The sequence below is a fragment of the Crocodylus porosus genome, unplaced genomic scaffold (assembly GCF_001723895.1).
Source record: "Crocodylus porosus isolate Cpor-Errol unplaced genomic scaffold, CroPor_comp1, whole genome shotgun sequence".
Classification (NCBI taxonomy): Eukaryota; Metazoa; Chordata; order Crocodylia; family Crocodylidae; genus Crocodylus; species Crocodylus porosus.
In genome coordinates, this window is record NW_017728947.1 from 6,720,160 (window position 1) to 6,732,973 (window position 12,814).

The following is a 12,814-nucleotide window of genomic DNA, read 5'->3' on the forward strand; positions in this document are numbered from 1 at the left end:
CCAGTATTCAAACTGCAATTTTGCTGTCTGTTAGCTAGGTCTGGCAATCTTCCCCTTCTATCACAGACCTGCAAACTGTTTTTAACTTCAACTAAAAACCTCAGCTTAGGTGTGGTAATACTAACTCAGGTATAGAAATGACTGACAGTGAAGTAGAGGTCCTGTCAAGACTCTCAGGAAAGACAGAGTTTGTTTTAAGAATAAGAGACATATTTAACTATGACCAAAGGACTAACAACAAGATATGATTTGACTATTTTTGCTTAGTTTGTGGGCTGTTGGTTTTTAACTGAATACATAAATCTAGCAAATCAAGGCATTTTCTAGTAGTTATATTTGGTTTTGCTTTGATTTTAAAATGAATAATATAGTATTAGCCCCCTAGCACATTAGTAAAACTACTAATTTATTTTTAACTGGAAAAAAATGTGTCGTGTTTTACATGTAAACAGGCATCACGTCTTTCCCCTCCCTGCGCCCTTTTCCTAGATCTGCCCACGGTTATTCCACAGCAGAGCTACAGGCAGGAAACCAGTTCATTTGAAATCACACCATATATTAATATTAGACAATAATTAACAACTGGCCTTCTAGGACACAGCCCTCAATACACTCCTGGCTAAAGAACCACTCTGGGGGAACCAGATGCTCTTCATTCTGAACAGCATACTCAACTGACTTAAATGGAGCCAGCCAGTTCTCTTCTCACGAATGATGCCAACCAGAACTGTTAAAAATGAGAAATATTTACATTACAAATAAAAACCAAGTCATGAGCCTGATCTAAAGTCAGTAAGAAAGGCTTACATTGGCTTCCAACTAGGATCTAAGGCTGTGTATAGACAAAACAAGGGGCATGTGTACATGCCACTTTAAAAGCGGGCTAAATGCTTTTGCACCACTTTAACAGTGTTGGTGTTTGCACGCATTGGTGCATTAATTCCAGCTGCTGTAGGAAATTCGCCTCAGCGGTATAAAGTGACTTGGGGCACAGAAAACTAAACTACTTCCGAGCACCGGGCTCCGTGCAGCTCAGGCACTCTGCAGAAAGCCCTGCAGGCAGCCTGGCAGCAGCCCAGGAAAGCAGACTTTGCCCAAGAAAAACGGGAGTCTGATTCCACACCCGTCCCCTGGAGCTTGCCTGCCTGCCTGAGCTGTGCAGGGGCCTGGTGCTTCCCTCCACAGCTGCGCTGCCCCCTGGGACCACCAGAGCCGGGTGCCTGTGGGCAGGTGCCGCCTGGGACGGTGGGGGTGGGGCTGCCGCTGCTGTGGAGGGAAGCACCAGCCTCCCACATAGCCCAGGGACCACTCTGGCCACCAGCAGCTCACCTTCCCCTCCCCATATTATTCATGATATCTATTATGGCAGCATCTAGACACCCCAATCAAGGATTATGATCCCATCCTACTGAACACAGTCCTCCTCCTGCCTTTAAATAACAACGGAAATAGCCTCTGGCTCAGAGAGGTTATAATATAGGACTCAAACAGGACAGACAACAGGTAGATAAGGCAGACGAACAAGGAAGGAGATCTCTAAAGACTAAAGCAACATTTAAGAGCTGCAGTCAGGTATCCAGGTTGTAGCTTTTGGTCTAGAGGCAAAAAGGAATCAGGACTCATGGTAGAGGTGATATCTTTTATGAGACCAACTATTAAAAGTTATCACCTCTACCACGAGTCCTGATTCTATTTAAGACACGCAGGGTTTTTGGTTGTATCCATGTTTGTCCAAGGACATAGGCAAGCAAGTTTCTTTGGGTAGATGTGATATCTTTTATTAGACCAGTAGATCAGTTGGAACAAAAAGTTATTAGCAAGCTTTCAGGCAAAAGCTAAAAGTATGACAGGATGTTAGTGAGAATGTAAGTGAGTGGAAATCCTCTTCTCTACCCATTGTTTTCTTAATGTCCACCTATTCCCATTCTCACTGACATCCTGTCACACTTTTGCTGTTCTGAGATCTCCAAGGAATGGAAGAAGCTAGAGTCTCCCTAGGCCTGAAGAAGGGTGCTTGTGCCCGAAAGCTTGCTATTTAAGAGATGGAAGAAGTGTATATTCCTTCTGAAGTCACAAGTTAAGACTGTATAGACTTGAATAGGACTTTAGTCTGCAACCCTGCAGAAGGCTTGGAAATTTAAAACCACAAAGTGAGCCAGAAATCATGATGCACACATTACATGAAAGGCAGTAAAGATACCAGTTTTGCTATCATTGTGTCATTTTCACTTTCTTCTAGGAGAGAAACAAAAGGTGCCATCAGACACACATACTATTTACCCAAGATAAATTTCTCCCTCTACATGGAGCTGGTTTCAGGTCGTCTCCAGAATATACACCATCTGCCCTTTTTTCCCCCCTTGACAGTAGTTTGACTAATTTGAAGATGGAGCTAAATGTAATTAACTGCCTCCCTAATAATAGCATGCCAACTTAATTGGTATGATTCCCTGTAGGAAAGGCATTTAATTAGAATGAATCAATCCCTGAGAAAGGCACTGTCAAGGGTAAGTCAAGAATCTCTAGCTCAGCACTTGGGGAATGTTATTTTCATGGTGTCTCTTTCTGCCAGTTTGCTCATCCCCCGTCACTTCGGGGAATTCACACCTCTGCCAGGCAGATGCCAAAGTCTCCAAGGCTCTAAACCTTCCGGGAAGACTGAATCGTAAGGCAAAGCTTCAAACACACCAGCATCAAGAATGGAGTTGCATTAAGAGCTAACCTCTGAGTAACGCTCAGTGCCAACAACGGCAGCCAGACTCTGCCAGGACCCAAGCTTTTTTGAATATCAGATCCCAGTTATGGCTGCTGAACATTTCTAAAAACTGTTTTCTGCAGTATTGTTGAAGCCCCTATTTCTAGAGGGCTAAGTAGGCCTCTTAATGTTGAACATGCAATCAGAAGAGAGAGTAGCTGTTGTATAAACTTTATCTGTGATAGGGGGGGGAATACTTTAATACACTCCTAGCCAGTCTCCTGCAATTTCCATTTACTATAGCTGTGGCTCCAAATGCATATTACCAGGGCTACAGGTTTACTTCTGTCCTAGAATGTACACACAGGTGTAACAGAAGATTTGTCATAGCAGGATATAACAGGGTACCACAGCAAAGGTGGTATAAAGGACCGACCTCCTTCTACTGTGTTCTTTTTACTCAATTGCACGGTACTGAGCACAACACAACCTCAAAACCCAGTTGAATGCCTTAAGCATTGCTACTATGCCATTAATGTAGTAACATGAAGCAAGTACAAACATCTTTACACAAGTGTGCAGCAAGGCAATGGTACTTCCATTACTGATGCATGGTATCTGATTTTACAAGATCATCCCCCATCTGGCAAAGCATTCATGTGCCCACAAGTCAGAAAAAAAGCACAAGCTTAATGCTGCTACATAAGCTTCATTTTCTTGTACTTGGAAACTTTCTTATACCTGAAACTACACTATGTTCCTTGCTTCACTGTCAATATAAGCTCTTAACACGGGTACTGTTATAGCGTATTGTCTCTTTAGCAGCAAATGGGAGAACTGAAAAGTCAACAAGGATATGGCACATGAGATTACAGGTCTACAGTTAACCTGTACGTCTGAGTAACACCTCAGATTTCCTACTGTGCTGTCCCACCCTCATCTCATGTTATATCTGGAAGGAATGAAGGAAAAAGAGTTGTACTCATGAGTTGTATGAGCTATAACTGAAGGGCTGTCAAGTACTCCCAGCTGCAGGAACTCCATGCATTCCTGTGGCTGGGAACACAGATCAGCTGACTGATGCTTTCTGTCGTCATGACCCGAGGCTTCCCCTGCACTGGCAATATGGTACAATGAGGATCTGACCCCTGATCCCACAGTCACTCCTCCTACTGTCTATGTGCAGCATGGCAGGAAGCACAGTTGTTGGGACTGCATCACATCTTTTACTAAATGTCTGTCAGTGGCTTAAACAATGACTAGATGCTGGAATGGTTGCATCTAGTTATCTACCCAATTTGGTGGGCTTACCTATAAACTGGTACTCAACCCAGGCAAGCAATTCTTCTACCAAAATTAGCTTCAACAGAAGATTAGCTCAAGTAAGAGGAAGAGTGGACTTGATCCTTGCACACACTTTTACACAACTAAGATTCCAACCAGTCCTTTCACAGTCTGTAGGTTGAAGCTTTCAGATGGCAAGACACAAATCAACTCCTTCACTGGCCAAAAAGCACCCAGATGTCACAGACTGAGCGAGGTATGAGAACATATCTAGGCAAGCCTTGAAGTTCGATTACCAAGCCAATGAAAAAAATAAGGTTAAAAAAAAAAACAAAAAAAAAACCATTCATCTATATATGCCAACACCTTTACAAGCCCAAGAGGCAAAAACATCTTACTGGAAGAGCTCCTGGTCGGAGATGGTGGCAGTGTGCAAGAGGTTGTATAGGCCAGCATGCGAGGAATCAGATGAGCAGTTCAGTTCTCCATCCTTCCCCTGTTTGGAGGTGCTGAGCCTGAAGAGACTGGAACAACGAAGGGCAAGCTCCAGAGCATCCAGCCAACATCGACCTGCAAAAACAAAAGTCTAAGTATGGAAAGTCAGAGAGCTGTGAAAAGCGGTTGTTTGCCATTGCACAAAAGCTGCTAGCTTTTAGGCTTTCACCATTTTTTCTGTAGTCAAAAAAAAAAAATACCAAAGTCAATCTTTTGTTGCAAAGAACTCAAAACAACCACAACAAGTCAATGTTTTTGACACTATGCCTTCCTGTTTGAAATCCCTGGGTTTATTTTGTGCATAGATATTTGCACACCTAACAGTGCAAATATGGTGTAGCACCCTTAAAAGAATCTCACAAAACCCCACGGTGCCATGGCACCTTGGTTAATAATCAGTTGCCTAACCAAAAAGTAAGTTTTACATTGCATAATTTTTAACATTCAGCAGTATTATAGATGCTGCTGGGTACAATCTATATTTCTCAGTGTTCACTTGATGCACTCAGTGCAAGTTACCATTTTATGCAAGTCCCAGAACCCTGTTTAGATCTCCATATAAAAAACATCACCAAAAAAATTATTAGCCTCAAGGATCATGGCCAGGTAATTAATACTGTGTTATTAGTCACTTATTACTAGGGACCTTCTGAATTTGTGGTGTCTGTCTGCTGATTTCACTGGCGGATTGTGGGGCTTGGCAGCCATTTTGTGGGCAGAGTGCAGCATTTCCCCCCTCTCCCCTGAACCTCTGGCCAAGGGGCTCCAGCAGCCCCACCCCTTGCTGCTGATTGGCTGTGAGGGATCCCTGTTAAATGGTCCTGGCTCTGCTGCAGATTGGCTGTGAGGGGCATCCATCATGTAGCCTCACTCCTTGCACTGATTGGTGGAGAAGGGTGCGGCCACATGACAGGCAGCCCTTACAGCCAATCAATGGAAAAAATGAGGGATGGCAGCCATCTTGCCGGCAGCCCTTTGAGCAGCTTCCCCTTGTCCCTTTCCCCGTCCCCTTGCTGATGGGCTGCCGCAGTGCCCTATGTACTGCCAGCTCCCTCTGGGGATCCTGCAGCATGAACTGAACTAATGTAGCTGATGTTAACAAAGTCTAATAATAGTGAAATGTAACCATGTTAGTTTTGTCTTGTAAGTAACTTGGAAACTCAATTTTTGTACTATTTTGCTTGACATAAATGAATGAACTCTGTATGCCCTTTCTGAATGAGTGCATGTGAAAGGGTGAATGGCGAGAGAATGGCATAGAGACAGGAGAAGATGATTTAACTGTTTATGTAAACAGCAAGGCACCAGTCAGTAAACTAATTAATGGATGGCTGAAGAATCTCTTTGAGGCCTAGGACACAACAGGAGATAACAAGGAAGAGAGAGGCACATAACCTGCCAGATGGGCAGCAAGAACACTCCAAGGCTAAGATACCAACTTTAACAACCAAACTGACCTCAGGCTGAGATAAGCTGAAGATGAATGAAGAACAACCTCAAAAACAGAAGCTGGGTATGGAAAAAACCCCAAAGCACTGAAACAAAGGATGCCAACCCCTACAAGAAAGAACTTTGAGAATGCTAAGTTGGGCGAGTCTCTCTCTCAAATGCTGTTTCGTTGGAGTACAGACACATCTGTTTCACCGGACTCCAAGCTGTTATCTACAGGATCTGTCTCTCAAAATAACCAACCTACCTGCTATCTGCATCTTCTCTCAATAAGGTCTGGGCTGGCCACCCAGTGCTATTATTGAACAACTGCTGCTGGTAACTATAATGGAATGGTTGTTTTGTGTTTGTGTGTGCCTGTGTGTTAGTTTTGTGCATAATGATTTGTGTGCATCTACCAGTGGTGTGTCTGAACCTCTATGTCTAATTTATGTAATAAATAAACACGGCATTTTGCCTTATCCCCCTTTATAAGGTCTCGCTCGTGATTTGAGCAATTGGCAATTTAAAGTAACAATCCAGCATTTTATTTTCAGTTCCTTCTTTTGCCTTGTGGATTTTGTGGGCATTGCCCATTTTTGCAAGCAATGCCACATTTTGCGAAATCTGCAAACTTGTAATTTTGGTAGGTCCCTACTCAGTGCAAGTGCCAAGATTCTCATCATTTGAGAAGGAAGTTCAGCAAAAATCAACATGCTTCTGCTATCGTTCTGCATCAGCACAAACACTGGCCCCATACCTACAACTTTCTAAGCACAACAAACTGTTGTACATCCACATTTCTGAGTGCACCCTGAGGACTCAGATGCAAGGGAGTCACGTGAACAGGGACTTAATGTAAAGCATGACACAAGAAGCTCTTTGAAGGCACACAATTACCCCAAAGGTAACTGAAAGCTAAACCGGCCCAGGAGACACCCGCATTACATTGCCTCATTCCATTTAACATGGAGTAACTGGGAGCGCACATACAATTCCCAGAGACAGCTGCTCTACAGTTAGCCCCCTCACCTACTAACTCTCTCCAATTTGATGATTTCTCCATACTCTTATTTGATTTCAGTGCAGAACCGGTGATAAGCTGGCATGGAAAAAATTGCATCTATCAGAACCTATACTGAACATCCACACTTCTTATTTAGGCATGCAAGTCAGCATAGTCATGCAAAATACATAATTAGGTGCTCAGTGGTGATTATAGCATTGAAGAAACAAGGAGATATATTGGATTCTCCATGATTTGTTTTGCTTGCTATAAATCATAACCTTTGTCTGCTTATCAGGGAAGCTTTTGTATACATTTGAAAACAAATTAAAAATACAGAGGAAGCATATGAATCACTAACGAGCACAGGCACCTGGCAAATTTACAGGATATTTGAGAACCTCTAGTTTCTACCACATATAGCAGAGATCTTCATTACAGTTCTCAGAATACATTATAGAGTAATTAGAACACACTTGAGAGGAAACGAAGGAAATTAGCAAGGACTTTGCAAGAGCAGTGGAGAGTCCCGTAAACACATGAATTTCTTATAGCCCTGATTTTACTCCCCCACCCAAGTGTAAGGAAGCAGTCCTACTTAGGAGAACACACATCTAACTACAAACCCAGGCTTAAGTTTAATTGAAATTTAACTGCTGTCTAAATTCCCACTAGGCCAAAGTCCCAGTGGAGTTTAATAGGACCAGGTTTTGGCCCTATGGGAACAGCAATTAGAGTTCAAAGGTTTGAATCATTTTTCTATAAAAGACATATTTATAATTTTAATAAGTCTCTGCACTCCCATGAATCATTTGTATAAGAGAAACAGACAGAATGAAGGTCTTGAAGGATTATGGGTTTACTGAAATTCCAGCAACGGCATTCAGTGTAGTCATTTACTCCTACTTTGTCCTGCAGATTCCTTCAGCATCAGCTTGTGGTTTACAAATACCATACATGATGGCTAATAAATGATTAGGCAGGTTCAGGGAGGCTATAATTCATTTCACACTACTTTGGATTTTGCAAGTAATTATATAAAAGCCTTGATATACAGAGATCTCTTCACTTCTCACCATGCAAAGGATTTGCCTGGATAATGCCTTAGAGCTAATGGGCATTTGAACACAAATCCCTCATCTCCTTCACACAGCTGACTCAAAACATATTCCAGATCATTCCATGTAAGGAAGCATATCTTCACCTTCTATTCTCCAGTCCTAGGAAAGGGAGAGAACTGCAGTAATTTGCTGTTGGGAATGCTGCGTGTGCCATTTGTGCACTTAAGCAAAGCTTTCAAAAAAGCTCTTAAATATAGGCTATTTTTACAGCTTCAGTTACAGAAGTGAAAGGGTGCAGTTCCCACTGAAACCCAATTCAAAGGAAATTACATACATGTATATCTTCTCCACACTAGAATAAAAATTTTTAAAGCATGTGGTTAAGGGTTTAGATGGATTAAAGAGCCTCACACTCCTACTAACAAGGCAAGGCCCATGTTTATAAAAAGTAGCTGGGCAGTTCTATTCATCCCTTGAGGCATTTTTCCATTCTTGCAGGTGAATAAACACCTTTGTAAACCCAAGAGACCATAAGCTTAGGCACCTGTTTTTTAAAGTCTTAGCTTTACTATTCAATTGCAGGAACATCAAATTCTAAAGAGCATTTATTGCACAAGTCCATTCTGCAATAGCATTTAGCACTACTACTGCATTAGTGGCATCCAGAGCATGGCTACCTACTTACTTGAAAGTCAAGGAGAATTCAAAAGACAGACAGTCTAATGTAAAAGCTAGCAACAGAACTTTATCCATCAAGTGGTGCTATGAATCTAGAATCAAATATATGCCAGGGTTAGATGCAAGACGTGGCATTTATTTTGCCAGGAATAATATAAAAAGTACATTCACTCTAAATTAGCAGTATGCTACTCCCACAATCCAATATTAAAAAAACCAAACAAACAAAAAAAAAAACCAAACAAACCCAACAAATCCCACTAATGTTTAGGGCTTCCAGGCAAGACAAACCTGTTTTACTGCTAAAGAGAGATGTCAAAGAGTGATTTTTCAGCTCAATTACTTTCTTTTATTGCAGAAAATACAATGAATCCTTCTTGTATTTCTATTGTAAACACTGGTATTTAGATGCTTGTGTAATAGGTCAATGCCTTTACACTGAAGCAGGGAAAAATGATAATTCAATCATGTAACCAAAGTCTATATCATAATCCATATGTACAAAGAGGATTGCATTAGGAAATGCCAGTATTAAGATTACGTGTGCAGCCTTAAATTGGAACGGTCGATTTTACAATCCAAGTAACGTCCTCTACATATAGCATACATATCACTAGTTTTATAAAACTAAAATTGGAGGCCAAAAGCAGATTCTTTAAAAGAAGGCTGAGAGAGTTATATTAGACAACAACCTTATACTATGATTATGTTAAAAGGCTGGGAAGGATTTGGATAATTTTATTTTTTAAAGCAACTGCTATTTTTTAGAAATGAGATATTTTTGCATGCTACAATTTAAGAATAGTCAATAAAATGCAATGTGCTATATTTGCCATAGATAAGGGATTTATTCTAAGTGCAAGCTCCTATTCCAAGAAAAAAAAAGAATGCATCAGACAGTAATTGGCAGCATTCTTCTGTATTTGTTTTTAGAGTGCGGATTATCAGAATTTGGATTTATGCATTATAAATAAATTACTCATTCAGGAACTTCAAGATAGAAATTATGCTTAAAGTTGATTCAGCAATACCCATGTTTCTCCTGTCTAGAACAAGAGAATCTTTCCCCAAGAACTCTTTGCAAGGTGGATTCTGCTTCCATTTAAGTTCACGATTACTTGCTATACTGAAGGCCTAGTATAGAGCAGTGGTTCTCAAACTTTATTTTATTTTTTTTCCACGGACCACTTGAAAATTGCTGAGGGTCTTAGAAGATCACTTAATAAACTTTTTTATTCTACAAATCAAAGCACACGCAACTCATATGTTAATATCAGTAGTCTTACCCTACAAGTACAGATATTCTCAATTTTTCTGCAACCTTTCTGCGGACCACCTGAATGGAGTTTGTGAACCAATGGTGGTCCACGGACCATAGTTTGAGAACCTCTGGCATAAAGGGCAATTATTTCAGTGTTACTTAGAAAGAATGGAGTAGAATTAAAACAAAACAGTTTTATTTCCCCCATACACACACAAATGCTTTTGCACAATGCATTGTTGACCAAGCCAATAGGAGAATTCCAATGAAATTTGCCTTTTTTGCCAAAATTATGTAATTTATCAACTGGCTCTGATGGCAGGTTATAAACAAAATGAAAATTCTTTTATAAATATTCAGTTCTAAAAACACTAATGCAAACCAGGTAATTATTGCAAGTCTATAAACATCAAGTCACCTTGTAAATGACTGTCATTGCATTGTACATGTGAGAAAGGTTACACAGCATATATCTGTGTCTCCTCTGACCAGAGGATTTAGTCTTTTCTCTGGTTCAGTGGCAGTAAGACTGTAGCAATTTGACTTAATTGCAATTAAAGAGAGAAGGAAAAGGGAAGGGAGCGGGGAGGGGTAAATGTAAAGTTACAGATGAACTGTAATTGGGTTACAAACTACACACCCTTGTAGAAAGGTGTGGGGAAAAGTACCAGAAATGGCTTTCCATTTATTGCCGTTGCTCTGTAACAACAGGAGCTGAACATGCCCTTCAAGTCGGATGCACAGCCTTGGTTCAGCAGTCTGGACTAACGCTTAGCAGCTGTTTGAAACAAGCAGCTTAAATAAGTCAAGCGTGTTCAGATGTTACTACAGAACGTTTACCTCAAAGATAGCTAGTCGGGCTGTGTGAAATTTCATTGGCTGTTTTGTTTTGACACTGTTTCGACTCATTTTGAGCGTGAAACAGTGAAACGAAGACAAAACGAAGGGCTTTGAAACAGCCTCGAAACCAAACAAGGGCAGTTGAAACATTTCAAAAGTTTTGAAATGTTTTGAGTTTTGAAGCAGCCAGCCAGGCGGTGGGAGACAGGGGAGAACCAGGGCTACAATCAGGCTGGGGAAGGGAAGTCATTTGGGTTGAATTCCCTTCCCCCGCCCCAGCCTGATCACAGCACTGGGGAGGGGAACTCAACTCCCAAGCCCGACTGAAACGTTGAAACAGCAAAGCCATTTTGACAAAATGGAACGGGACAGTGTTTTCAAAACGAAACAAAACTCTAAATGAAACACTGTTTCGTCGAAACGGATGTTGAAGTGGAACACTGCTGTTTCACACAGCCCTATAGCTAGTGGATGCACTGTTTGCTTCAGCAGTGGAAAGATGATGAAACTGCTAAAAAAGCTGGGGCTGTGTGGATGGAAATGAGCACGCAGCTTAATTTCCTCTAAGCAATGGTTGCAATTTAATTCAACTTTTTTTTTTTTTTTTAAAATAAACATACTCAGCCCATGTAGCTAGATAGTCAGCCTTCTAACTCTGGCCAGCTCCTATTCAAAGAAAACATTTGGCATGCCCCAGTCTTATAATGGATGGTATGAAATAGCTATCAGTTTCATCATGTAGTACTGAGAATATTAGCACTTAGAACCTTTTCATTTTAAGCCCTTTTGTGCGCCTTGAAATATTTGATGACAAAACCTGGGCTGAAGTTCCCTCTGTGCTTTTAGACAACACCAAACTATGCTATAGATTGAATCTTACTGAAATTTCAGCCTGGGACCACTTCTTTCAATCACAAATTTCAGAAATGGAGTGGCTGGGTTGTACCCCCTTCCAATTTTACTTACAAAAACCAATACAAAATAGCCATACAACTCTTCAGACAGTACACTGCCAGGGGAATATTGCTTTTCTTGGCTAGTAAAAGTCAGCAGCTTTTGGCCTTGTGCCTCACCAGCATCAATCACATGGATGTAACAGCAAAGACACATACTGCCAGCTGACAACTGTGTTTATGCCTTTAAACAAGGAACTCATGAGCGATAGGGAAGACATTGATTTAAAGCAGTCACTGAACATTTCAAGGCCCAAAAATTTTCAGTTGACTGCCCTTAATTTTGCTGTTCCTTTGGGGGGCATGCATCTAATTTGTAGCACTCTGGCTGCCTTGATTCAAGGATGATCCCTCAATTAGCTGCAGGTGCTGTTTATGTAGTGTACAAGTTAAAATCCAGGCATTTGTAGGCTACTGTTAGAGGTGAGTGAACTTTACAAAGTGCTGTTCTGACGGGCACTTATGTGGTACAGAAAAGGTTAGTTGTGAGTTTTAATTGCTATGACATGCCTGTGATAAGAGTGCGATGCATCTGCACCAAACTGTGAACTCCCTCTGGGATTACAACCTCCATCTTGAAGTCTAACCCTTGTTTTACCTTGTCACTTCCAGTTTGAATTAGAATAGGTTCTGTACTGGCACCTAGATGAGTGTCTAAGCCTGAGAAATCTCCTAGGGCAATCTAGGACCATCAGTTGCCTCTCATGTACTGGCCTAGAGTCATAGGCCAGCAGCCTCTATACCAGGGGTGGGCAATTATTTTGGGTGGAGGGCCACTTAAGAAGCTTTGGTGAGCTGTCAAGGGCAGCATGCATAGCCCTGCCCCTTGACAGGCGCCCTGCCCCCTGGTCACTGTCTTGGAACCAGAAGTCCCACCCCAAACCCCTGACCTTGCCACCAGAAGTCTCTCCCCTTACCCCTGGAAATACTCCTTTTGGCAGGGGAGAGTTGCCATTTAAGAAACAAACAAACAAAAAAAACCCAAATCACACACTAAAAGTTAAACACCTACTATAACATTTAAATTTTATTACAAAAAATATTTTTGTCATGATTTGTGCAATGTATATAGAGGGGATTGCATAATAAGTCCAAAATAAATTCTTAGTCTTT

The 12,814-nt window shown here is 41.3% G+C and overlaps 1 protein-coding gene across 2 annotated transcripts in view; it reads right to left on the reverse strand.

Annotated features, from left to right (window-relative positions):
* OSBPL5 (oxysterol binding protein like 5) overlaps window positions 1–12,814 on the reverse strand; it is a 217,700-nt gene that overhangs the window by 33,529 nt on the left and 171,357 nt on the right. For both annotated transcript variants that reach the window (XM_019551926.1, XM_019551927.1), the window contains one exon: window positions 4,378–4,549. In XM_019551926.1, coding sequence (XP_019407471.1) covers window positions 4,378–4,549 — 172 coding nt within the window. The remainder of the gene's footprint in view (window positions 1–4,377; window positions 4,550–12,814) is intronic.